At 43.5% G+C, this 26,637-nt stretch overlaps 1 protein-coding gene across 1 annotated transcript; it reads right to left on the reverse strand.

Annotated features, from left to right (window-relative positions):
• Positions 1 to 1,754: 1,754 nt before the first annotated feature.
• LOC132765326 (class I histocompatibility antigen, F10 alpha chain-like) lies at positions 1,755 to 24,791 on the reverse strand. The gene is made up of 8 exons (XM_067465428.1): positions 24,628 to 24,791; positions 24,273 to 24,548; positions 17,329 to 17,604; positions 15,936 to 16,223; positions 15,334 to 15,414; positions 13,301 to 13,399; positions 4,561 to 4,593; positions 1,755 to 2,589 (listed from the first exon to the last, which is right to left on the reverse strand). The coding sequence occupies exons 1-8, from the start codon at positions 24,734 to 24,736 to the stop codon at positions 2,585 to 2,587; spliced, it is 1,167 nt and encodes a 388-aa protein (XP_067321529.1). The 5' UTR covers positions 24,737 to 24,791; the 3' UTR covers positions 1,755 to 2,584.
• Positions 24,792 to 26,637: the final 1,846 nt, after the last annotated feature.

The raw sequence follows: 26,637 nt of genomic DNA on the forward strand, positions 1-26,637 counted from the left end.
TAAAAATGTAATGTTTATTTGTGGGATTAACAGAACTCAAAAACCACTGGACGAATTGACACCAAATTTGGCAGCAAAACACATTCTAATCTGATCTATGTCTTTCAAACAAAAAAACATTAAAAAATGAAGGGTAAATAACTTTAAACTCCCCAAAAATAAAAATGCCTTACAGAGCATGCGCAAAAACCTCTCTCCCCACTGCGTGAGAAGAATGAAGCACCAACCATTGTTAGGGAAGACAAGCCTTGCCATGGAGTCTCTTTCCATGCAAGAAGACAGAGTCCTTTTTCTTTTGGGGATGGGAGGGATTGAGGAAAGGAAAGAGGGAAGGAAGGAGAAGACCTGGCCCAACGGAGGGGTGGGGGCTTGGCAAGGCAAGCCCCAGCAGCAGCTGGAGCCACTGCAGTGGCTCCATGAAGCCCACGTGACTACCAGGCAACTCTTTCCCCAAGACCAGAGGATTGCAAGGCAAGCCTGACTGCAGGAGCGGCTACACACACACACACACACACACCGGTTAGGTGAATTTTCTAACTTGGGGGCTGCATGCTAGCACTCCCTGCTAAGAGGACTGGCTGCCCCATGATGGATGGATGGATGGAAGGAAGGGAAGGAGGAAGGAAAGAGAGAAGAAAGGACAAAAGGGAGAAAGAGAAGGATGGAAAGAGAAAGAGAGAGAGAGGGAAGGAAGGATGGAAGAAAGGAAGGGAAGGAAAAAGGGAGGGAAGGAAGGGAGGGAAGGATAAAGGAAATAGAAAAGGAAAGAAAGGCAAAAAGGAAGGAAGGAGAGGGAGAGGGAAGAGAGAAGGAAGGAAGAATGAAAGGGAAGGATGAAAGGAAAAAGGAGGGAAAGGAGGGAGGTAAGGAGGAAGGAAAGAGAGAAGGAGGGAAAGACAAATGGGAGGGAAAGACGAAAGGTTGGAAAAGGGAGGGGAGGGAGGGAGGAGAAGGAAGGATGGAAGGGAGGGAGGGAGGGAAAGGAGGAAGGAAAGAAAGTAAAGACAAAAGGGTGGAAGGGATGGAGAAATACAGAGGGAAGGAGGGAGGGAGGGAGGGAGGGAGGGAGGGAGGGAGGGAGGGAGGAAGGGAAGGAAGGAAGGAAGGAAGGAAGGAAGGAAGGAAGGAAGGAAGGGGAAGGAAGGGGAAGGTGAGAGACAAGGGCCTGAAAAAAGAACCCAAAGGGCCGCATCCGACCCCCTGGCCTGGGTTTCCATATATCTGGTGTATAAGAAACCTAAATGAAGTTTGTATTTAGAATGATAGAATCAAAGTTGAAAGGGATCACAAAGGCCATCCAGTCCTACTCCCTGCTATGCAGATGTTTAGGCTTGTATCCTATCTCCAAAATATCTCATTAAACATGTTCTCCAAATTCCACTTAAATCCAAAATACTTCTGGTTCCAAGCATTTCAAATAATGGAAACGTCACTTGTAATTAGGATTGGCCGTCTTTTAACATCCAAAACCATATCTGATCAATTCTGTGATGAAGTCCTATAAAGATACCTCCATGCCTACCCTTGGCTTTACACACATAGTGACATACTGGCCTCGGGCAACAAGGCGTGAAAGCTGGGAAACTGCAACATGTTTCCCTGGCTTGCAGCAATCCTTTAACATAACCTGAGTATGATGCCTGTTTCAAGGACACTTGCTTCACTTCAATGTCTACAAAACATCCCTAGACATAGTGCCATGGCACCCATTATTGTATTACGATATGAAAAAAGAGAAAAAATGGATACAGAAATTATGGGCCCTGTTCATTTATTTCACTCAAACAGATATTTCAGAAGAGAAAAAATAAGTACATCCAATATATTGAAAGGAAAATTACAATAATGTAAAAGTAGCAAGCAATGTAAGTCTAATTTTTTACAGCAATCCATGGCAGGAGTCCATATAATTATCAGAGCCACATGATGATCCTAGGCTCTTTGGCTTTGGAGTGAGCCTAACGGACTATTTCTGAGTCAAACGTGTACAAGACTGTGCTGAAAGAACACGCATTTTGGTGGACGAAGACTCATCTGGAGCCCAGAAGTGGAGACTATTCCTTCAGCCTATCTCATGATTTCCAATCTTTAATCTTCCAGATCTGGCATGAGCAAACTTTGGCCCTTGCACGATTCCTAACAGCCTACAATGCAATATATTTACAATATATCTTTAACAGATCCCACAAATTGGAGATGTAGTGCAAATTAGGAAAGAAAGGAAACATAATGCAGGAGAGAAGCTGTGGATTACAAATCTATCAACCAGATACTATCAAAATCACTGCAGACCTTAAACAAAATTATGATTCTCAGTCTTTTAAAAAATTATGTGTTTAGTTGCAGATGTTTGGCACATTTTTGACCAAAGCAAATACATTATGAATCAAAAAAGAGTTGGGCCTGAACCCATCAGAAATCAAATTTCACCTCCAATCTAAGACAATATATTCATTAGAGTTCATATGGTAAGACCAGAGTTAGAGAGCACAATAGTCAGCAGCTATAGCAGAAGTTCTTTACGTATAAAATTTGGTCTCCTGGTCTCATCTGGTCTCAATTTGGTCTTCTGGTCAAGAAGATCTCAGGCTGCAGAAACAAAGGAAAAGGAGAATTCAGAGTTTAGCAATGTCACAGAATTCTCAGGGAAAAAGAGGATGCTATCCTTGAACTCACATGGAAGGCAGGAAGCGCCCTCCAAGCAAAGACCAGGAGGTGTTGGTGTAAAACATGTCCACACGCTGACTCAAGAAAGTGAATAAAGCAGCACAGATTAGGGCACTAAAGCTGACAGGTCAGTGGAGAAGTCTTTAGTTAACCCGCAAAAGGGCTTTGGTTTAGGCTCAGTGCAGAACCCATCCCTCAAAGTAAGAAAAATATGCCAGTGATGTTTAGATGGCCTGACTGAACAGGTGGCAAAAGGTGTTGAACATGTGCAAAAGCTAGTCACTTTGAGTCTCATTTTAGAGAGAACAGGCTGGATATAAATAAATAAATATGTATATTATTTTACTGACACAAAAGCACAGTATGTCACAGCAGACAAGAACTATATGCTGGATTTCGTATCAAAAAATCACAAGTTGAACACTTCCCAAGCATCTAGGACTGTATGATGTATTTTCGAATGACGCGCAGATCCAAGTTTTTGGGGGGTTTTTTGTCATGTCAGGAGTAACTTGAGAAACTGCAAGTCGCTTCTGGTGTGAGAGAATTGTCCATCTGCAAAGATGTTGCGCAGGGGATGCCCGGATGATTTGATGTTTTTATCATCCTTGTGGGAGGCTTCTCTCATGTTCCTGCTTGGAGAGCTGGAGCTGACAGAGGGAGCTCATCTGCCTCTCCCCGGATTCGAACATGCGACCTGTCGCTCTTCAGTCCTGTCAGCACAGGGGTTTAACCCACTGCGCCACCGGGGGATCCAAGTAAGGTGCCCTTTTGCATTTGACAGATAGTGATTTTGTCCATGTTTATATTATTATTATTATTATTATTATTATTATTATTATTATATGATTATGTTATTATTTGCATTTATTGTGATCAGACTGATACCTTTTAAAAAGCTATCAGTCTGATCACACATTATGCTTTTGTTTTTACTGTGCTGCAGGAAGCTAACTTAATAGTTACTTGAGGTCATTACACCATTATGGGCAATTCTGACCTGGGACCTTGAAAGGTTTGAGAATAAAACCATTATTACAGACTGTACTTCAAGGGTGAGGGACTGTAGAAAGCAAGGGACGGCATTATCCTGCTAGCAGACTTTGGGGTGGAGGAGGCATACCATACCATACAGAACAAAAATTCAATAATGCCCTCTAGGAGCCATGGGAACAGCAATTTTGCCATGTTGTTTCCCTCTTCAAACTATTTTAATCCAGGGGAGGCCTTTTGATTTTTGGAAAAAAAAAACTAGAAGTCAATTCCATTTTACTTCTAGTATTCAAAAAGGTTGTTCCTGGGTATAAGTAGCCCAGAAGGCCCCAAAGGTTTGCAAAATTGCACTTAAGTTCTTTTGTAGGTGTATGTACCTACATCCCATTTTTTAAATCTCGAGGGTCCAAAAGTTGCAGGCAACACTTTGCCCCTTTCTGCACCATCCCGTGTCTCTTCCTCCTGTCTGTCCACATTTCTCAGACTGAGTTAGCACATTTGCCCAGTGAGGAGTAACAGGGTGGTAACTTGTTCCCACATCACAAAAAATCAGAATATTACAGACAAGGCTAATAAAGTGGAAGCTGGGGGGGGGGGGGGGTCCATTACTTGCAAAAGAATAAGGAATTAGCTTTGCACCAGACTATGATATTCCTGGAAAGCTCTAAGGTATGAGCTAAAGGAAAATGAAAGCCCTTTCAAATTGGCCTAGGAGATCTGGAGGACAGTTCCCAAATGAGCCAATGGATAACTCTGGCCATCATCTGAAACCCTGTCCTCTGTCCCATCGCCAAGAAGTCATACTTGAGGCAAAACATGGGACAGGATGCTTTTCTCACTGGCATATTCTCTCTGAAATCACTTCCCATGGGAATTGAGAGGTGGATGCCCTGTACTTACCCTGGACGGAGCTGTCCGAGCTCTTGTCGCTTGCTGCAATTAGAAGAAAATCAGCATCAAAGACTATACGATGAGTAGGAAATGTCTACCTCTCCAGCTCCCTTCCTTTCTACTTTACTCTCCTAAAGTCAATCCTCCTTTCCCCATCAAGCCAAATCAAGTCAATTACAGAACATGAAAACTGTTAACCAGCACCCAGAGACTGGGGACTTGACAGTCATCATCTTTCCATGTGGATCGCAGGAAATGCCTGAAGGCCTGCAAAAGGCCAGACTTGTAAAGAGATTTTGTTGCTTGAATGCTGGAATTTTGCAGGAAATCACGTGTTGAGGTCTTCCTGCCTTTTCTTTTTTTTTTTTTTTACAAATCTTTATTGAGTTTTGCAGTTTTATAAACATATAAACATGTAAATATATAAACATATAGACCCCCTGTATCAGTAGATGTGTTAAGCAAATTCCTTAGTCCTCGGGGTCCTTATGAGCAATACAGACAAAAGGTGGAAAATTATCCAGAGAACCCTTCTCCCCCCATCCCCCCCACAGGACACTTCCATTCCCCCTCCCCCCAACACTCATGCTTCCATTCATACAACACACTTGACATAAGGTACACATGGTGTGAAATACATACACATTTAAAAAGACTTCCAATTTGTTTCCTGTCAGTGTGGTTACGTGTAGTGTTACACCACCAATTATTCCTCGGTTTCGAGGTGTAATTTCTTTGGCCTAATTATCTATATGTTTGTGTATCTTTGTAGTCATTTAGTTTTCCCTTTCTGTTCATTGGGCAGAGCTCTCTTCAGCCCTCGTCTTTACATATTCGTCTACCGCTGACCATTCCGTTTGTTTCATTGGTTTGCCAGAATTACATTTTAGATAATAAGTTAATATATCCATATCTCTAATATCTATCAATTTGTCTAGCCATTGTTCCACTGTTGGGGTATGTTCTTCTTTCCATTTTTTCGCAAGAACCATTCTCGCCGCTGTTGTTATATACGTAAAGATGATGTCTTCATTGCTGTTCAGCTTTAGGTCTTCGTCGGTAAGGCCTAATAAGAAGTAGTCGGCCTTGCACGGAATATTCTTTTTTATTATTTTCTGGGTCTCTTCTTGTATGTTTTCCCAGAACTTTTGTACGTCTGGGCATGACCACCATTGGTGGAAGTAGGTTCCCACCAGCTTTTTACATTTCCAGCACGTGTTCTGGTAATTCTTGTACATCTTGCTCAGCTTGGATGGTGTTAAGTACCACCTATGAAAGGTTTTGAGCCAATTCTCCTTGAGTGTAATCGAGTAGGTGTACTTTAGCTTCTTCTTCCAGATGTTTTGCCACTCTTGTAGTTTTATCTGCCTGCCTAGGTTTCTTGCCCATAAGATCATGCAATGTTTGATTTCTTCCGTCTCCGTGCTCCACTCTAGCAGTTGATTATAGGTCTTAGCTATAATTTTCTTATCTAATTTTAAGATTTTGTCCCATGTTGTTTCCTTTTCTTCGAAGCCGTTTCTTTGATCTTGTTTGAAACTCTCTCCTATTTGGTGGTACTGGAGCCAGGTAAGGTTGTTGAAGTCTCTTGATAAGCTTTCCTGGGGTTTCAGGGACCAGGTGTTGTTGGTGTTGTTTTTCTCGAGAAGGTCTTTATATCTCGGCCATTTGTTCCATCCCAGAAGTCTTCTTTGTCTAGCTTCGATCGGCGAGAGCCACAATGGTGTTTTTGTGTGGAAGTATTTTTTGTATTTGTCCCAGACCCTTATCAACGCTGATCTTACAAAATGGTTCCTGAAGTTTTTTTCCAGGTTGGACTTCCCGTACCACATATAGTAGTGCCAACCTACTCTCAGGTTGTAGCCCTCCAGTGTTAATGTTCTTTCGTTCTTCAGTAGGGCCCAATCCCTGATCCAGACCAGTGCGCATGCCTCAAAATAGGATTTAAGGTCTGGGAGTCCAAACCCCCCTCTATCTAATTTATCTATCATGATCTTATACTTCATTCTTGGTTTCTTTCCATTCCATAGGAATTTCCCAATTTCTTTGTTCCACTGTGTGAAGACTTTTGCATTCCTGATAATAGGGAGGTTCTGAAATAAATATAAAAACCTAGGTAGGACGCTCATTTTTATTAGGGATATTCTCCCTAACAGGGAAAGCTTTAAATATTTCCAGTTTAATAGGTCTTTCTTTATTTTGGACCATACTATTTCATAATTGTTTTTAAACAGCTGTGCATTTTTTGCTGTTAACCAGATGCCGAGGTATTTGATTTTATTGCAGATTTTGAATCCTGTTATTTTACTGAGCTCTTCTTGTTTGTGCCTGGACATGTTCTTTGTTAATATCATTGTTTTGTTCTTGTTCAGTTTGAAGCCCGCCACTGCTCCGAACTCTTCTATTTTGTTTAGCCAGTTTTGCACATTCTTGATGGGGTCCTCTATTATACAGATGACATCATCTGCGAACGCTTTTGTCTTATATTCTTGGTTTGCCACCTTCAGCCCTATAACCTCTTTGTCCCCCCTTATCGATCTCAGTAGGGTTTCTAATGATAAAATAAACAGGAGTGGGGAAAGTGGGCATCCCTGTCTTGATCCCTTAGTAATAGGGAATCTTTCGGTCCTTTGGTTATTAATTTGTAATCTGGCTGTTTGTTCTGTGTATATTGCGTGGATTGCATTTGTGAAAAAGAAACCTATATCTAGTTCTTGTAATAATGTTTTGAAAAAATTCCAGTGTAAGCTATCAAAAGCTTTCTCCGCATCTAGGGAGAGCCAAGCTACTTCTTTCTGAATGTTTATGTCGTAATATTCTATGGTGTTTATAATTGATCTTATGTTGTCCTTAACTCCTCTTTGTGGTAAAAAGCCTGCTTGGTCATCCCCGATCCAGTCCTTTAAGAAGCTTTTGAGTCTCTTAGCTAGGATATTTGTATAGATTTTGTAATCAGTATTTAGTAAGGAAATTGGTCTGTAGTTGTGCATTTCCTGTAGATCAGAGTTTTCTTTGCCGATTAATACTATGTCCGCTTCCTTCCACGTATCTGGTATTTTACCTTCTTGCAGTGCTATGTTCATTATTTTTCTTAGGAATGGGGTAAGTTCTTCTTTCATTGTTTTGTAGAAGGTTGCGGAATATCCATCTGGGCCTGGTGCTTTGCTTGGATTTAGGCTTGCTATTGCGTCCCAGATTTCCTTTGATGTTATCTCTCTATTAAGGTGTTCTCTTTGAGTTTCGGATATTTTTTCTAACTTTAGTCTGGTTATGTATTGGGTGATTTTTTCTTCAGGTATATCTTCCTTCGTATATATTTTTTCATAGTATTTTTTAAATTCCTCTTGGATTTCCTTGTCTGTGGTAAGGTAAGTTTCTCCTTTTTTAATTTTTGTTATGTGTTGGTTCTGTTTCTTTTTCCTTATCATCCTAGCCATCCATTTTCCCGGTTTGTTTGCTTCCTCAAATTCTTTTTGTCTAATATATTTGTATCGTTTGGCGACTTGTTCCAATTCCAGTTGATGTTTTCTGCTTTTCAGTATTTTCAGTTTTTTTAGAGGAGATTGGTTCTTTGGATTTTTCTTAAGATCTTTTTCGTTTTCTTCTATCTGGCGTTCAATTTCCTTTAATTCTCTGTTTCTTCTTTTATTTTTGATAGCATTTTGCTTTATTAAGTTGCCTCTTGTTACTGCCTTCATTGTGTCCCATATTATTTGTGGGGTAACGTCTTCTGTGTCATTGATCGCAAAGAAGTTTTTGATTAATTCTTTATTCATCTTGATATCCTCCTCGGTTTTTAGTAAATTTTCATTGAGTCGCCACTTTCTCTGGCCTTGTTTTTGGGATAGTATTAATATTATTGGGCAATGGTCTGATGTATCTCTTGCCATGATTTTAATCTTTTGTATTTTGGTAGTTAATGTCTTCGATAACCAAATCATGTCAATTCTACTCCACGTTTTGTGGCGTGCAGAGTAGAATGTGTATTCCTTGTCTTTTGGGTAGCAGTGTCTCCAAGCGTCTTGGAGGTCGAATTCTGTTTTGAAATTTTGAAAAGTTTTGGGGAGTGTAGGGTTGTGTGTTCTTTTACCCTTGCCTCTGGTTTCACTCTTGTCTAGATCTTTGTCTAGTATGCCGTTGTAATCCCCCACAATTATTAAGTTGTCGTGTTCGATTTTTTGAATATTTTCTTTTAAGTATTCTATGAATTTGGTCTTGGGCCCATTAGGGGCATAGATGTTACAGATCAATGTTTTTTTCCCCTCTATGTCTATCATTATTGCGACAACTCTTCCTTCCTTATCTTTAAACATAGGTTCTGCTGCGATGTTCCCCTTAACATATAATACTACCCCCCTTTTTTTTGTCTCGTGAGATGAATAGTATTCTTTACCCAGTTTTTTCTGGACCAGGAGCGCTACATGTTTGTGCGAAATATGAGTCTCTTGCAAGGCTATTATTTGGCAATGTTCTTTATTTATTTGATAAAAAAATTTTCTTCTTTTATTAGGGCAATTGAGGCCATTTACATTTAAAGAATATATTTTTAAATCTTGACTATACATCATCATGTTTGTTTTCTGTTTCTCTTTCCTCCTCCTCGAGTTCTCCTGCTTCTTTTCCTTCTCTTTGTATTATTGTCTGGGTCGGTCTGTATTCCTCGTCATCTGTGGATGGTGGTCTTGCTCTTTTGTTTGCTTTGCCTTTTTTTTCCAAGATTTCTTGGGATTCCCCACCATAATCTTTTCTGAGCATGTTGTAGAATTCTTTAGCTTTACCCTCACTTTTAATCCAATATTTTCTCTCCTTATAGGTGGTCATCAGGCCTTCTGTTTTCTCCCACCTGAATCTTATCTTTGACTTTGTTAATTCTTGGGTCAGGAATAAGTATTTCTTTCTGCGATTCAGTATTGATTGTGGAATTTCCTTTAATACTATGATTTTCTTCCCTTCCAGTATTATTGGTGTCTTGTTTGCCTGACTGAGGACCTCATCTCTTGTACATTTCCGTGTGAAACACACGATTACGTCCCTAGCTAGTTTGTTTTGTTTAGCATAGCTGGACTGAACCCTGTAGATTCGGTCCACTTCTTTCCCCATCGTCTCTTCTTGTGTGTTTAATAGTTTCGCTAGGATGCTAGTCATTTTTGATCTTAGGTCCTCTTCTGTTTCTTCTTGTAGATTTCTGAATCTAAGGAGGTTTTCTAGCTCTTTTTGCTGGAGTCTCTCAATTTCCTTTTCCAGTTTTTCATTTTGATTGGATATGGTTTCTATGTTGCTTTGAATTTTCTTTTGTGTTTTCCCTATTGCGTTGTTTTCTGTTTTTAGGGCTTTGATTTCACTACAAGCCTCGACTAGATCTTTTTTCATTTGGCCGATATCTTCTTTAAGTTCTTTCCTTATCATATCCAGTTGTGTTTGGTGTTTTATCTGTCTCTCAGTTATTGTCTTTAGTTCCTTTTGGTTTGCTTCTTGATTTTCTGTTATTTTCTCTGTAATTTTCTGTAATTCTTTCCATATATCTTTCATGTTTACTTCTTCCTGTCCCGAGCCTCTTCTTCCTGTGCTTTTTAAGTCTTTAATTTCTTTTTCCATCTTTGCTTTTTGCGAGGTCATTATTTTTGTTTTTCGGCCTCCTGTGTGTCCTTTTTAGCTGTTTGTTGTTCTCTCTCAAGTTATTGGTCCCCAGAAAAAAACAGGATTAAACAGGGTAAATAAATACTGAAAATTAACTGCTCTGTTTTTTAAACCTTAAGAATATATCACACATTAATGATTACAGCACTATTTTCAATAAGCTGCCTCATTTAAATATGCCTTTTAAACTGTTTAATAGGAATGCAGTACTCTCCTCTTCTTCCCCCACTCTATTAAGTGCCGGGCTGTTTATCCCTTAATCTTTGTTTTCTTTTCTCCTAACCTCCTATGGTGTGTCCTGCCCAATTTAGGACCTTGGTCTTTAATCCTTAAAGGAGGGTCCTGGTCTCTCTGTGGTCCCCCTTTCCTGTTTCCTGTCTCTTATTCTTGTCCTCTTTGACCTCTATATTTTCAGTCCTTTTCTTCTATTATATCATAGCCTTTCCTTTCCTACTCTTTCCGGGTTTGACCCTCTTGGTCCCCTTGTATTGTTATTGGATTGAAAATCAGTCAGTTTAGTTACCATTGGTTGTTTCTCCACACTGTCCCTTCCCGTTCCGCTGCTCTGTCTGGCTCCCCTCTCGCATCCTCTGCGGAGTCGCAATATCTTCAATGTACTTCTTCCTTCTTCCTTCGTTGGGTCCCTGTTCTGGTCCTTAGTTTAGTCCCTGGTTTGGTCCCTTGCTTCTTCTTGTTCCCCTTTACCTCTCCTCTCCCCTCTCTCTCCCCGTTTCCGTCCTTTCCGGCTGCTTGCGCCGCTTCCACCGCGTTGCGTCGCGTCCTTGCGTTGCTGCGTAACTTCCGCCGCCTCTTTCCTTCCTGGCACACTTGGCTCCGTTGACTCCTCCCTCCTCCCTCCCTCACGGGGGCCTTTGTTGGTCTCCTCGCTGGTAATGGGAGGTTCGAGGTCTCCTTGCTGGCAATGAGAGACTCGAGGGGTCTCCTCGTGTGGCGGTCTCCTCGTGTAGCCGTGTAGCCGTTCCGCAGGTAAGTTCCTCGCGGGTGGGGGGGGGGTTCGGGAGGTTCTCCTCCTCGTGTGGAGGCCTCTTGTGGGGGTGCTCCGTGTCTCTCCACGTCTCTCCGCTTTTTCCTCGGCCTTCCAGGCCCCTCTAGGTCTCACCTTCCCGCTGATTTCACAAATTGTTCCTCTGGCTAATCAGCAGGTCGACTGGTCAAAAGTTGATCAGAGGTTGATCAGAGGTTGCTCGACTGCCCCATGTCTGGGTCAGACTAGCTCTTAAGTCTTTGATACCCGAATTGTTGGTTAGGCTGTTCTTGTTGGCTAGGTTGTTATTGTTCTTGTTGTTGCTTCTCTTTCTGTTGTCGTTCCAAAGGTTGTTTAAAGGATCAAAAGCAAGTTTAGAGGGTCGAAAGCAAGTTTCATTGAGGCGTAGCTCAGATGCCTGAGCCTGTTTACCTCACTCGATCCCTTCTAAGTCTTGAGCGCTGCTCCTCGCAAGCCTATTCTATCGCGCCGCCACGTTGTAGTAGCCCAGCCTTCGGTTGTATCTTTGTTGCTTGCTTGTGCCCTTTGTCTCAGGTCTTCCAGGCCTTCAGGGGGGATGCCCCATCTCCTGCCCAACAGGAAACAAATGTCCTCCTTTTGGAGCCTTCGCCCCAAGTCCTTCTCAGTTCCCTTAGTAATATTGCGGTAGTTGGCAGTTAATACGGACCTCCCGGTCCGTTTCTCATGTGGTCACTCGCACACCCACAGTCCCTGACTGGGACCCACCGGGCTCTAGCGTACCCCTCTGCATCCATCCACAGAGGGAGGGGAGGCAAGCTCAACCCAGTGACACACTAATTCCTGCCTTTTCCAACTATTTCTCCTGTCTTTTTTCTTAGCACAGAAATTACATTTAGGAAAATGGAAGAATAAGCTGTTGAGCTTGTGAGTTGAAGGAGCCTTCTACCTCAATGCTGCAGCTACTCCCACAAACCAGCAGATAGGAGGCAATCCAGACATTTCTGGAGTCCCTGCTGCCCCGGTTCCCAGGCAAAGGGATATCTCCCTGTAATGGTCTACAGCAGTGGTTCCCAACCTTTGAGCCTCCAGGTGTTTTGGACTTCAGCTCCCACAGTTCCTAACAGCCAGTAACACCCTTAGTCATGATAGCTAGCCATGAAAGACTCAAAAATTAATGGCATCTTGTTCAGCTGGCATCTTTTTCTTTCAGGGCCGGGCTGGTAGCACAACTGGGTAATCAGCTACAATAAATCACTGCCAACCGAAAGGTGGCAAGTTTGAAGCCTGAGTTGGGGTTGAGCGCCCAACTGTTACAGCTGTTTGAAAAAAAATAGCTGTTAAAAAATTGCCCAGCTCACTGTCGACCTAAGCAGTTTGAAAACAGCTGTGAGCTGTGAATAGAAAAATCAGGAACTACTTAAAGCAGGGAGGTTAATTTATGACACCATAAAAATGCCGGAGAAGCAAGGAGGAAATACTACAATCAAAAAGGCTCGGCGTCATAGTGGACGAAGCGACAGCTCCCCCTGTGGCCGAATCGAGCAACCTCCAGGATCCGAAGTGGAAGAACTGCTGAATGGCCTCTGTCTGTCTGTATGTCTTGGATGTCAAAAACGACATTGAATGTTTTGCCGTGTATTCGTATATTGTGATCCGCCCTGAGTCCCCTTCGGGGTAAGAAGGGCGGAATATAAATACTGTAAATAAATAAATACATTCAACCTGATTCCTTCCAAATGTTTTGGAGAATTCCCACAATCCCCAACCGCGGAACTGGAGCCTCCAATATTTGGATGGGACCAAGTTGGGAGAAGCTGAGCTACAAACTGAACCAAAGACTGGTTGTTCCCTGTTACCACACCTGCCCCACTCTTACTGGTCAAGCTGCTAACATGTCATGGAATATGATCTATACCTCATTTGACTAGCTTAGTGTTTTCTTTAAGGTCCCACATTTCACCCCTCTGCCAACCTAGCTGGGAAGGAATTGTACAGAATCAACCATTAGAACTCTGTAATTTCCGGATGTTCCATGTGACTAAACTTCCCACACAAATCAGCAGCTGTGCTCCTTTTTATCTGCCTATAAACAAAATGTTCAAAATCTCACTGAAAACTTATTTTTGAAAGGGAGTCATCACTCACTTGATGCTGCTTCATAAGTTCCTTTGTTGAATATTTGCTGTTTGCATGCTGTGCTCTGCCCTGAGTCCCCTCCAAGGCAAGAAGGGCGGATTATAAATCCTATAAATAAATGAATGTATGAATAAATAAATAAATAAAATAAGTCTTGCTTCTTCTGTATAAAGAGAGCAAAATAGTTAAATCAGAGGTTGGGGTTTTTCAAGCCAGAGATAATGCAGTTCCTCCTTATTCACCTTGGCAGGATGTTTGGACCCCCCAACTTTGCCCATATTTACTCAGAAAGTATCAAAACAGACAATAAAGCCCATAAAACAATAACCAACACACAAGCATTTAAGATAAAAAAGAAAACAGCACCCCGAGCCCTTAATTTAAAACACCACAATTATAATCCAACGCAGTCTAGAATAAATAAGTCTTTTATGTGTCTGGTAAAAGCCAGCTAAGAGGAGTCCATGGTCACTCTCTCAGGGAGGACTCTGCAGGGGTGTGGAGACTTCACAGAAAAGGCCATACATTCCTCCAGCTTGTAATCCATGCTCTGTGATTACAGCCTTCTTATGAAAGAGGCAGCTATTTCCCTCTCAGAAAACTGATGCATGGGGCAAGCCTCCATGAGATATGCTCCCTCCCCAATTTCTACTGGTGCAGCCACCAATGGACAGAAATGGAAGGCATCAGACAAGCTGCAGCCAAAATAAGATCCCCAAATACAAGGAACTCAGTTCTTACCATTACCAGACCCTTCCAAATGCAGCTTGACTATAACTCCCTGTAGCCCTAGCCAGCACAGCCTATGGTGGGGAGTGCTCGAAGCTGCAGTTTAGCAATATACGGAAGGCCTCAGAACCTCAACCCAGAAGGAAGGCTCGAGATTTTCCAAACCTAGAAGAAGGGGTGCAGCCAGGTTCAGCTGGGCCCTCTGGCCCAGGAGCAGGCCTGTAGCGAGGGGGGTGGTGGTTAGGGGTTCAACCCCCCCCCCCCCCCAATGTTTCAGATTTTGTTAAAAAACCTGGTTTACTCATGAATTTTAACTGGTTAACCAAATCCCCATGCTAAGTCTATGAGATGCAAAAAATTAAGAGTCCCTCCAGAACTGTAAGCACTATCTCAAGCAAACATTGACAATTTATTCACACTGTCATGACTTGCAGCAATAGCTGATGTAGTGAAGCAACCAAGTTGGGGTGTGTGTGTGTGTTGAATGTTCTCATTAAGGAGGCCAGACTTGGTGGAGGTGGTTGACAGGGGTGGAGCTACAGGCTATTGAAGGCTGCTCTGCCGCCTGCTATGCTCTTTGTTTCAGCATGAGCTAGGAGGCAGGTTTCAACACCCCCCGCGAAATTTTCAAACCCCCCCCCCCCCCAAAATTTCAACCCTTCCCGAATTTTTTTTCTGGCTACAGCCCTGCCCAGGAGTCACCATAACAGAAAGAAAAAAGCATTAGAAACAGAATAATCAGGACAAGACTGGATGTAGAATCATTAAAAGTCACTGGGACCTAATCCTACATAAACACACCTATGGCAAAGGTGAACATTTGGACAATTGAGATGTTGACACTGAGCTGCATTCCAATCTTGAATAATGTCAATTTGGGAACCTAGACTTCATGTTAATTATCAGATGATAATTCTACCTCAGATAAATGAGATTCCAAAATAAACTGGTTGGGAGGGGATAATGGATTGAGGACTACTAGCAGTGATGCTGAGGATTTCTTATTCAATGTGGGTGCATTAAAGATGACATGCCAAGGACACAGGGCTGGTTTGGAGACCAGCTAAATGACCTTGAGGTACTTCTGAGTCCATGTTTCAAATGTCCTTCAAAGGAAGAGGGGTCCCCACTGAAGATTGGGTCATTTTTGCCTTCAATTTATTTATTTATTTAAAACTTTTATATCCCAATCTTCACTACCTCTGTAGAGGGACTCAGACCACCTAACAGCAAAAATTCAATGCTAACAGTAAAAATCTCCAGAAGAAAGTACCAGAGTATGAGGCCCAGGAAAAATATCAATGCGCACTTACTGAGAATGAAGTAGATCCCAGTAGCTATCACCAGAATAACCACGATTCCTACGACGACGCCCACAATAAGTCCCATGTTGACTAAAAGATAAGAAACATACCTCTGTTCAGACAGGCACTTCAAAGCCACCACATGAAATCTCTGAAGCAGAAACATGGTGACTGAACCTCCCAACGCAATCCACTTCCTACAATTTTCCTTCCCCTCAGACTTCCTTCCCCTCAGTGGCAGCATTAAAGGCTTTAGAAATACATTTTAGTTCTAAGAAGGTGCAATGTGTGTGCGCATATATTATTTTAGACCATATCCATGCATCCAAAGGCAGCAATTTTGCAGTATTTTTCTGCATTCCTTCTGACAAATATGAACTCATACTTTCAAGAATTGTTCTTCCGCCTCATTTATCAAACATCTCACCATCCTGAGGGGTGCGTCTCCTCCTTTTCACACCTAAACATGTTCACAGAGTCCCTCAAGTCTTGCCTATGTCAGCCACTGCAGGAGAGCATTCATCTCCCAGAATCCTCCCACTGACCAAAATTCACCTCCCAGAATCCTCCACTTGCACCACCACCCACCCACCCCACCCCCAATCTCTCACCGCCAGGCTCTTCGTAGGCCAGGACCAGAGGCTTTGGCAGGCTAGCATGATCCAGGTGGCACCGGTAGAGGTCCCTCTCTTTGGGGTCAATGTCGATGCTGAGCCAGGTGTGGTAGGTCCCATCTGAGTTGGGAGCAATGTTCCCACGGAAGGTCTCATGGTCCATGTTCTGCTCCCCCTTTTTCCAGGTGGCATCGATCTCTCTGGGGTAGAAGCCGTGGGCCTGGCAGATGAGGGTCTCCAGGCCATCGCTGGCTTCCTTGAGGCTCACCTTCCCCACAGGGCGCTCTGGAAGGAAACAGCAAAATGAGGAACAATACTTCAAAACTTTTGAATAAGTAGTATACAGTTAGATTACTTTGCAGAGGTTGTTCTTTGTGAACTGCCTCAGATCCAACTGATGATTACAAATGTAATGCGGTCTTAGGAGAGTAATGCCTCCAAAGACAATGAAACTGTAATTCTTTGGGACCTGGGGATTATTTCATCCTTTGAGGGGCTTCAATTTTAATTTTAGCAAAGGAAGATAAACAAAAATGGTGTGAAGGCAGGACAAGACTTTCTCATTCTGAAGTCGGCTCACTTCAATAGTCCCAGGGTGGAGTGTCACGTTGGTTGCTGTTGTGTGCCTTCAAGTCATTTCTGACTTACAGCAATCTGAGGTGAAGCCCTCACAGAGATTTCTTGGCAAAATATATTCAGAGTTTCACCTTTGCCCATTTGCTGAGGCTGGGAAAATGTGACTCACCCACTATGATACAGTGTCCTAACCTACTGCATCTGCGCATGATTTGGTAACTGCACTGTGGCAGATAGAAAGGAACTCCAAAGGATTACCATTTCTGCACAGAGAATCATTGGTTGCCCTCTCTCCTCTCTTTGGAAGAACTTTATCAGTTCTGCAGCCTTAAGAAAGCTCAGAGCACTCTTGGGGATTCATTTCACCTGGCATTTTTTTTTAATTATTGCCATCTGGCAGATGGTATGAGGTGACAAAGATAAGGACAAACAGATAGAATCATAGAGTGGGAAGAGACCTTGTGGGCAATCCAGTCCAAACCCCTGCCAAGAAGCAGGAAGATCACATTCAAAAATTGAGAGATAGCTTTTATCGTAGAGCTGTGGTTATGTTGAACTACATGGTTTCACATTCATGTGGCATGGGGGGCTGTGCAGTAGTGGTTGGAGGATGGAGGTATTATTTTGTGGTGTGTTGGAAAAGGAATTTAATTCTGTTGTGCAACAGTACAATGACAATAAAGCCATTCTATTCTATACATCTTTTTATGGGGAAAAGCAAAAGTATGAATTTGTAGGGAAGGGGGCTATGGGGTCAAATGTTCTGTCCTCCATGGCAGGACCCCTCACTCTTTAACTCACCCACAGGACTCACCTGTCCTCAGCAGTGTTTCCTTCCCATAGTCCAGGTATTTTTGCAGCCACTCAATGCAGATATTTTCCAGGTAGATCTTGTCGCGCTGGCCTTTATTTGTCTCCCTCTCCCACCTCCTCTTGGTGATCTCGGCTGGGACATCAACTGCCGTCCAGGTGAGTGTCTCCTTGTCAAAGCTGAGGAAGTCCACCCCATCATAGGCACACTGATCATACCCTCCTTTGCTCCCATCTCTTCTCAGCTCACAGCCGTACATGTTCTGCCAGGTGTGAGCCCCTGGAAGAGACCCACAGATGAAAGGTGGCAGTTGCCTAAGCAGAGGGAGGGAACAGCCTCTCCCTCCATGCACCAAAAATGGGATCAGGTAGAATGGTTTTTCTTATTTTACCTAAGACTGAAGAAAGAGTCAGAGGAACTCAAAGAAATTTGGTCATCACTGATGAATGGATGTAACAAAACATTTTATCTTATTAACCACTATATTTTCCAAGGTGTTTCTGTATCCCAGTGAAACTCTCCAGCACACATCCTCTAGCCTCCTCCTTGGGACATTATGTTCCCCATTATTCCCTCCTTCCATGCAGACTGACCCCTTTGCATTTCCCCCTCCCCCTTCTAAATCCCTTCATGGAGACGCCAGGGACACACCCCACAGCTCCTAATGGACAGAAAAGACTATTTTGCCTTCTTTGCCTCCGTCTTTTCACAAAAAGAATGTCATTATCAACCTCAGCAACATGGAGTGGATGAAGTATTAAGGGAAATCCAACTCCAAATAGGGAAACAAGTAGTCCAGGAATACCTGGCCACTCTAAATGAATTCAAGCCCCCTGGGCCCGATCAAATAGATCCAAGAATATTGATGGAACTAGTAGAAGATTGGAACCACTGGCAATCATCTTTGAGAGTTCTTTGAGAATGGGAGAAGTTCCAGCAGATTGGAGGAGGGCCAATGTGGTCTCAATCTATCTTCAAGAAGGGAAAAAAGAATGACCCAAACAATTACCATCTGGTCAGCCTCATCTTGATACCAGGCAAGATTCTGGAAGATTGTTAAGGAAGTGGTCTGCAAACACTTAGCAACAAATGCAGTCATTGCTAATAGTCAACACGGATTTATCAAAAACAAGTCATGCCAGACGAATCTGATCTCGTTTTTCGATAGTTACAAGCTGGGTAGATGTGGAGAATGCCATGGATGCAGCTTATCTGGATTTCAGTAAAGCCTACAACAAGATCCCCCATGACTTTCTAGCAAGGAAACTAGTAAACTGTGTTGTTGTTTATTCGTTCAATCGCTTCCAACTCTTTGTGACTTCATGGACCAGCCCACACCAGAGCCCTCTGTCAGCCGTGGCCACCTCCAGCTCCTTCAGAGTCAAGCCAGTCCCTTCAAGCCTACCATCCATCCACCTTGCCCTTGGTCGGCCCCTCTTCCTTCTTCCTTCCATTTCCCCAACATCATTGTCTTCTCTAAGCTTTTCTGTCTCCTCATGATGTGGCCAAAGTACTTCATCTTTGCCTCTAATATCCTTCCCTCCAATGAGCAGTCGGGCTTTATTTCCTGGAGGATGAACTGGTTAGATCTTCTCGCAGTCCAAGGCACTTTCAGAATTTTCAGAATTTAAATGGATCAGTACAACCAGTCAAATGTGGGGTAGGTGAAACTACGGTTAGTGGATCTGTAATTGGTTAGTGAACAAACCCAAAGGGTGCTTCTCCCCAATTATTCCTCTTCATCCTGGAAAGAAGTGACGAGTGAAGTGCCAGAAGCAGGGTTCCATCCTGTGCCTGATCCTGTTCAACATCTTTATTAATGGCTTAGAGGAAGGGTTAGATGGCAGAATCATCAAATTTGCAGACGGGATCAAATTGGGAGGGAGAGCAAATACTCCAGAAGACAGGAGCAGAATTCAAAACAATCTTAACAGATTAGAGAGACGATTGGCCAAAACTAACAAGATAAAGATAAACAGTGACAAATGCAGGAGACTCCACTTAGCCAGAAAAAAGAAAAAAGCAAAGATACAGAATGGGGGATGAGGCCTAACTCAACAGCAGGACATGTGAAAAGGTCCTCGTGAACAGGAAGTCTTACCTGAGCCAACAATGTGATGCAGCAGCTAAAAAAGCCAATGGGATTTTGGCCTGCATCAAATATGAGTCTAGTGTCTAGATGCCGGGAAGTCATGCTTAAAGGGTTTCCCCTGGCATGATGCCCAGTCGTGTCTGACTCTGGGGGTTGGTGCTCATCTCCATTTCTAAGCCGAAGAGCTGGCGTTGTCCGTAGACACCTCCAAGGTCATGTGGCTGGCATGACTGCATGGAGCACCGTTATCTTCCCGCCCGAACGGTACCTATTCATCTACTCACATTTGCATGTTTTCGAACTGCTAGGTTGGCAGAAGCTGGGGCTGACAGCGGAAACTCATGCCGCTCCCCGGATTCAAACCTGCGACCTTTCAGTCAACAAGCTCAGCAGCTCAACGCTTTAACCCATGCTACCCATGCTCTATTCTGCCTTGGTCATACTTTACATGGAATCACACTGTGTCAAATTCTGGGTACTGCAATTGAAGGGAGATGTTGACTCTAAGCTGGAATGTGTCCAGAGGAGGGTGACTAAAATGATCAAGGGTCTGGAGAACAAGCCCTATGAGGAACGGATTAAAGAGCTGGGCATGTTTAGCCTGCAGAAGAGAAGGCTGAGAAGAGACATGACAGCCATGTATAAATATGTGAGAGGAAATCATAGGGAGGAGGGAGGAAGCTTGTTTTCTGCTTCCCTGGAGACTAGCACACAATGGAACAATGGCTTCAAACTACAAGATAGGAGATTCCATCTGAACATGAGGAAGAATTTCCTGACTATCAGAGCCATTCAGCAGTGGAACTCTCTGCCCCAGAGTGTGGTGGAGGCTCCTACTTTGGAGGCTTTTAAACAGAGGCTGGATGTCCATCTGTTGGGGGTGCTTTTTTCCTGCTTCTTGGCAGAATGGCCTTGGACTGGATGGCCCACATGGTCTCTTCAAACTCTATGATTCTATGGATTTGGGAGATGTTTCTGGAAGAAACTGGGCTAATGATCCCCTTCCTTCCCACCAAGACTTTCACAGGAGAAACCCCTATACTCTCTGCCCCCCCCCCCCACACACACACACACACAATTTTTGGCCTGTTGTTAAAAGGGGCAGCTATGTGGGGCTTCCAGGGAAAGAGTGCTGTCCTCCCCCATTCTCTCCTCTGCCCCATCCCATAGAATCATTGAGTTGGAAGAGACCTCATGGGCCATCCAGTCCAACCCCCTGCCAAGAAGCAGGAAAATCACATTTAAAGCACTCCCAACAGATGGCCATCCAGCTTCTGCTTAAAAGCCTCCAAAGACGGAGCCTCCACCACACTTCAGGGTAGAGAGAGAGTTCCACTGCCAAACAGCCCTCAGTCAGGAAGTTCTTCCTAATGTTCAGGTGGAGTCTCCTTGAAGCCATTGTTCCACATCTTAGTCTCCAGGGCAGCAGAAAACATCATCTTTATTTATATCCGCCACCATCTCCACGAAAGGACTCAGGATGGCTTACAAAGGCACACCAGGCTGCAGCATATAACATAAAATGGTACATAAGTATAAAAACAGTAACACAAAAAAATTGTAACAACAGCCATTACCAATACACATAACATAAAATAAAATTACTAAATTTTAAAAAGGCAGGACACCCATAAAGATAAAAACTAGTTGCCATCAATTCACAAGTAAAGTGCCAACATCAACCTCATATTGGACCATTACAGCCTACACGAGATGACATTCCGTAGAAAGTTGAAGACCTGGATGTTTGTGCAGGCGTTTGAGTAATTCAGTGCAATTTTGGTAATTTGAACATAGGAACGGAACAATGGACGACGAATTTGGATCACGCTTGGATGATGAGGTGATCGGGGATGGGATTTGTGATAACTGTGTATTAATGATTGCTTATTAGTTATTAATGGAAATGTGTAATTTAACTGTTATTGTATATTAATTATTGCTGTTTTTATTGTCTTTGCTGTTTGGAAACCGCTGTGAGTCGCCCTCGGGCTTGAGATACAGCGGTATACAAGAATAGTAAATAAATAAATAAATAAATAAATAAAATAAATTCCAGAGTCAGGGAGCCAAGAGAAGGGCCTTTCCTGCAGGTCTCAAAGCCTGCACTTGTTCATAGAAAGAGATGCAGTCTCGAAGGTAGGTTGGACCCTAAGTGTTTAGGGCTTTACTGCACCTTGAATTTGTGAAGATTTGAAAAAGAACACCATGATATAGTGGGCTAACTGGAAAGAGATGTGTCAGCAGCCAGGATCCAGGGTTCTGATTGGCTGCTGCCTCTGGCTATCTGCTGAGACCAACAGTTCTAACTGTCATTCTGCCATTTTTCTCACTTTGGGGCAGTGAAGAGATAGTGCTGGCTGCCAACGTCTCTCCTTTCCTTTAGAAAGAAGACCGATCATTTTAAGGCATGAGGCTTATTTCAAAGACTATTTTAAAAGACTATTTTATTCCTTTGATCCCTGTCTGAATTCAAAGAAACCGATGTATATATTATTACCATGTTTGAACTTTTGAACTAAAGTAAAGATACTCTTACTTGTTTCACAAGCCTGAGTTACATTTTATTATATTGCAGGATATATCTTGGTTTAAATACCGTGGTAAAGCTTCTGCTTCTTTTGCTTATTCACATTTACCAACCCTCACAGAATTGAGCCTGGAAACTTGCCGGAAGCCAATGGAGCTGCTTTAATAGGGGCATGGTATGTTCCCTATCGTTAGCCCCAGTTAATAATCTGGCAGCTGACCTTTGCACTAGCTGTAATCACTGAACTTTCTTCAAAGGCAGTTCCACATAGAGCGCAGTACAATAGTACATTCTGGATGTAATTAAGGGATGGATCACCATGGCCATGTCTGGCTTTTTGTGTCAGGCACAAAATGGGCAACAAGATGCAACTGTCAGCACTCCTTAGTAACAGCAAATGTACATTCGAAAAACGGCACCAGCTACTGGAATTCTCTTGGATGTGAACTGCAGCTCCCAGCAGCTCTGGCCAGAACAGAAAATGGCAAGAAAGGTTGGGTGGTCAATACTGGTGTTCTATATGGTTCTGGCCCAGCGTACCTGTTCGAAAGCATCTCCTTCTATGTCCCACCTCAGAGTTTAAGATTTTCTGGGGAGGCCCTGCTCTCGGCCCTGCCTCTGTCACAAACGCGCTTAGTGGGGGATGAGGGACAAGGCCTTCTCGGTGGTGCCACCCCCCCCCCCCCGGCCTGTGGAATTCACTCCCTGATGAAAATAGATTATTGACGTCCCTCCTTTCCTTTAGAAAGAAGTTAAATGTGGGACCAGGCCTTCGGGTGATCTTGCTGACAATGACAGTGACAATGATAACAATCGCTATGGAATTGGACTACAGACATGCTTGATGGAGTCCCTAACTACAGAATTCGGCTTGGATAAGGCCACCAGGCTGTTATTGGAACAGATTTTAATTAATTGATGTGATGTTTTAAATGTATGTTGTAGTGAATTCCCTACCCGTTAGGCTAGGAAAAGCCTAAAAATGTAGGCCCAGGAATTTCAGCAACGATTTTGGAAAGGGTGCCGGGGGCATCTATTTTAAAATCTCATTTCCTGAAAGGGGCGAGCTTAGGTAATTGGAGGGAAATGAGAGGAGTTAGTGATTGGCTGGGAGAGAATGGGTGGAGCTTAACTTAGAAAAGAAAAAGAATTACTTTAAGGGGACGTTTTAAAACCCTGTCAGGAAGATTGAACCTTGGTGTCAAAGGAAAAGGAGCTAGGAGTGGAGAAGAGAGTAGCAAGAGAAGCCTAAAATAGTCAGTTAGCTAGCAGAGATAGCTAGTGGGAAGATTACAGCTATTAGTGAAGATAGCTGGGGAGTGGAGTGACAGATCCCAAGAGTAAAGGACTGTCTGTGTGGAGTTTAGAGTTACTTTCAGAGAAGCAATCCTGTCAATAATCTCTGGAGGGAGAAAGGAGTTTTATTTGTAACTAAGTCTGAACTGCTCAAAGCAACCACACGCTTTTAAGACAATCTTTCAAACCAACTAAGCTTAATGCCTATTTTGTTCAAGTTCTCTTAAATAAACATCACTGTCTTATTGTTCACAACATCTGCCTCACGTGTGCCTCTGTGGGTGAAGTTTTAAAGCAGTTTGCTGAAGTAATCAAGAGTCAAATTGTGGCAGCGTATGTTCTAACGAAGAAATCATTTCAGTGTTACCTCAGTACACAGGCCTGAGAGTGAATCCAGCACATTCTAGCTAAGGATACCTCAAGTAAGCCAAAGGCTTTACATTGCTTTTAAGTTTGGTGGGTGCCAGAGATCCTGCAAAGGGTTTTCCGGCCAGAAGAAAGTTCCAGCTTCGTTACAGCTTTTTGATTTTGGGCTTTAATTACCTAAGGCCACATTCCATTACAAGTGGTGCACAGTCTTTGGGATTTTATACATCCCAATAAAGCCTCCATCCATTATATTTGGTTTGCAGCGCGTGGGACATTTATTCCCAGATAAATATCTGTCATCATTGGATTTTATAATGTGTACATTGGAGGCATCGAACTGTTGCCAGCTGGAAGCCGCCCTGAGTCCCACCTCCACCCCCACCCCCCGCGGGGTTGAGAAGGGCGGGGTACAAATATCTGAAATAAAATGAATTAAATAAATAAATAAATAAAGGTGCACGATTGCTACCTCTTGGCTGGAGACCTCAAAAGAAAATAAAGGCAGACTATTTCCCAAAATTCCTCTGGTTCAACCACTTCCAACCCTTCCCTTCCTCTCCCTCCCTGCAGTCACTTCCCTTCACTTCCTTCCCTGGAAATAAAAACAAACACACCAAAGGTGGGAATCTGCTGGACTCCTCCCCCCGTCCACTCACTCACCTCCACTCTGGTTGTAACGCTGCTGTGCAATTGCCAAATTCGCTCTGAATACGGCTTCTGTGCTCTGCGATACCTGAGTTTGCTCGACCCAGTACTGAGAATCTGTCTCTTCCACCTTCTCTATCCATGGGACTCGAGGCATCGCCTTCCTAGTTTCAGAATCATAGTAATAAAAGGGCTGGCCGTCCACATAGCCCACTGTCACGAAATGCGGCAGCCCGGGGCTGGACTCCGTCATTCCCATGTTGAAGTAGTGCAGGGAGTGGGAGGAGGCGCCTGGAAAGAGAGAGAGAACGATTGAACAGGAGGACACGCCATGGGGAGACTCTCTTTGGAAGCCTCCTTCCCCGCTCACCTGGAGTCATCGCCGGCGCCGCGGTTCCCTTGGGCAGGGCCAACGCGGGGCCCCCCAGGAGAGAGAGGCAGAGGCAGGCCCACCCCAGAAGGGGCCACAGGAGCCCCATCGTCCCGCTCAGAAAAGCGCCCGGACACCGAATGAGGCAAACCAGAAGCCAGGCGGGTTAGGAAATCCCTAGGAAGAGCGCGGATTGGGCGAGGAGGAAACACCCAGCCAATTACAAAAAGGGATTCTGGTGTCGTTATCGGTTGCCGGGTAGAGGGAGAAGCGCCAGCCTGCGAAAGTTGAAAGAGAAAGTAACTCCTGGTGGGAATCCCCTCCGAGGGGCTCCTTCTTCTCCCCATTTTCCCCCTGAGGATGAGTGTGACACCCTCAAAGCCCTCCTGTCAATCATGTTGATTGTGTTCGTATTTCAAAGAAATACAGGGCTAAATCCACTGAAATCTGTACAATAGACAGTCCCATTTTGGCAGGCTTCGCACTGAGGAAACAAAACCATGGATTATAGCGACCCCTACTGGAGTTGTGCTCATTTATTATTTACTAGCTGTCCCCTGCCAGGCGTTGCTGTGGCCCAGTCTGGTGATCTGGAAAATAAAGTAATTAGAAAGTGTTGGTTTCTAATATATGTAATTCCTTTATGCTTGTGAGTAAACAGTATTTTTGTTGTTTCTTTGTCAGTATTGATGTGGAGAGTGTCTGGTTTGCCGACCCTGGAACATGCAACATATCATAGTCCTTCTTTAAGGGTCTCTTTCAAATCTATGATACTATATCTGTGTTTTATTTGCTATGTATTGTGTTGTTGTATTGTGTTGGGCTCCGGCCTTTTGTAAGCCGCATCGAATCCCTTGGGAGATGCTAGCGGGGTACAAATAAAGTTATAATAATAATAATAATACGTGTGTGAAAATAATATCTATCTATATCTATGGCTGGATGGCTCTTTGTCAGGAGGGCTCTGATTACACTTTCTTGCCCTGGTGAAGAGAGTTGGAATGGATGGTCTTGAGTATTTTCTGTTGGTCATGTGTGGGGTTCTGTGTGGGAAGTTTGCCCCATTTCTGTCGTTTGTGGGTTTCAGAATGCTCTTTAACTGTAGTGAACTATAAATCCCAGCAACTACAACTCCCAAATGTCAAGGTCTATTTCCCTTAAACTCCATCTGTGTTCATATTTGGGTATATGGAATATTTGTTCCAAGTTTGGTCCAGATCCATCATTGTTTGAGTCCACAGTGCTCTCTGGATGTGGGTGAACTATAATTCCCAAACTCAAGGCCAATGCCCACCAAACCCTTCCAGTCTTTTCTGTTGATCATGGGAGTTCTGTGTGCCAAGTTTGATTCCATTCCATCGTTGGTGGAGTTCAGAATGCTCTTTGATTGTAGGTAAACTATAAATCCCAGCAATTACAACTCCCACAGGACAAAATCAATACCCTCCCCCCAGGCATGTAGCCGGGGGGGGGGGCTTGAGGGGCTTCAGCCCCCCCCCCCCCCAAATTCTCATGGTGGTTCGCGAAAAGGCCTTACTGGTGCATTATTTAAACTGTTATGTTTATTCATATCATGATCTGATCACCCAACTCAATATATCCCATACGCATGAGGGTATTGGGGTAACGATACAAAAGGTTTGCTAGGGTAGACCCTCTTTCACTCGGACTCAGCCCCCCCCCCCCCGAAACAAACTCAGCCTCCCCCCCAAATCGAAATCCTGGCTACGGGCCTGCCTCCCCCAATCCCACCAGTATTTAAATTTGGGTGTATTGGGGCTTTGTACCAAATCTGGTCTACTGTATTTACTATAATTATTTACGATGCTTTACTAGCCATCCCCTGCCACGCATTGCTGTGGCTCAGTCTGTGCATATGTGCTTTGTGTGTGTATATATTCCTGCATATGTGTGTATATATGTGTGCTTGCATAGTTTTGCACATGTGTTATAATGTATTTTGGGGGGGGGGGTTGGTTTTTAAAGTCCCTTCCCCTGTGTTTTCCAGTG

The sequence above is a fragment of the Anolis sagrei genome, chromosome 2, assembly GCF_037176765.1.
Source record: "Anolis sagrei isolate rAnoSag1 chromosome 2, rAnoSag1.mat, whole genome shotgun sequence".
Classification (NCBI taxonomy): domain Eukaryota; kingdom Metazoa; phylum Chordata; class Lepidosauria; order Squamata; family Dactyloidae; genus Anolis; species Anolis sagrei.

Excerpts from the sequence above, each read along its gene's own strand:
- LOC132765326 (XM_067465428.1), bottom strand. The coding sequence starts at position 24,736 with ATGGGGCTCCTGTGGCCCCTTCTGGGGTGGGCCTGCCTCTGCCTCTCT. Across the intron at positions 24,549-24,627 it reads GGCGCCGGCGATGACTCCAG|GCGCCTCCTCCCACTCCCTG; the intron begins GTGAGCGGGGAA and ends CTCTCTTTCCAG. Across the intron at positions 17,605-24,272 it reads GCGTTACAACCAGAGTGGAG|GGGCTCACACCTGGCAGAAC; the intron begins GTGAGTGAGTGG and ends GGTCTCTTCCAG.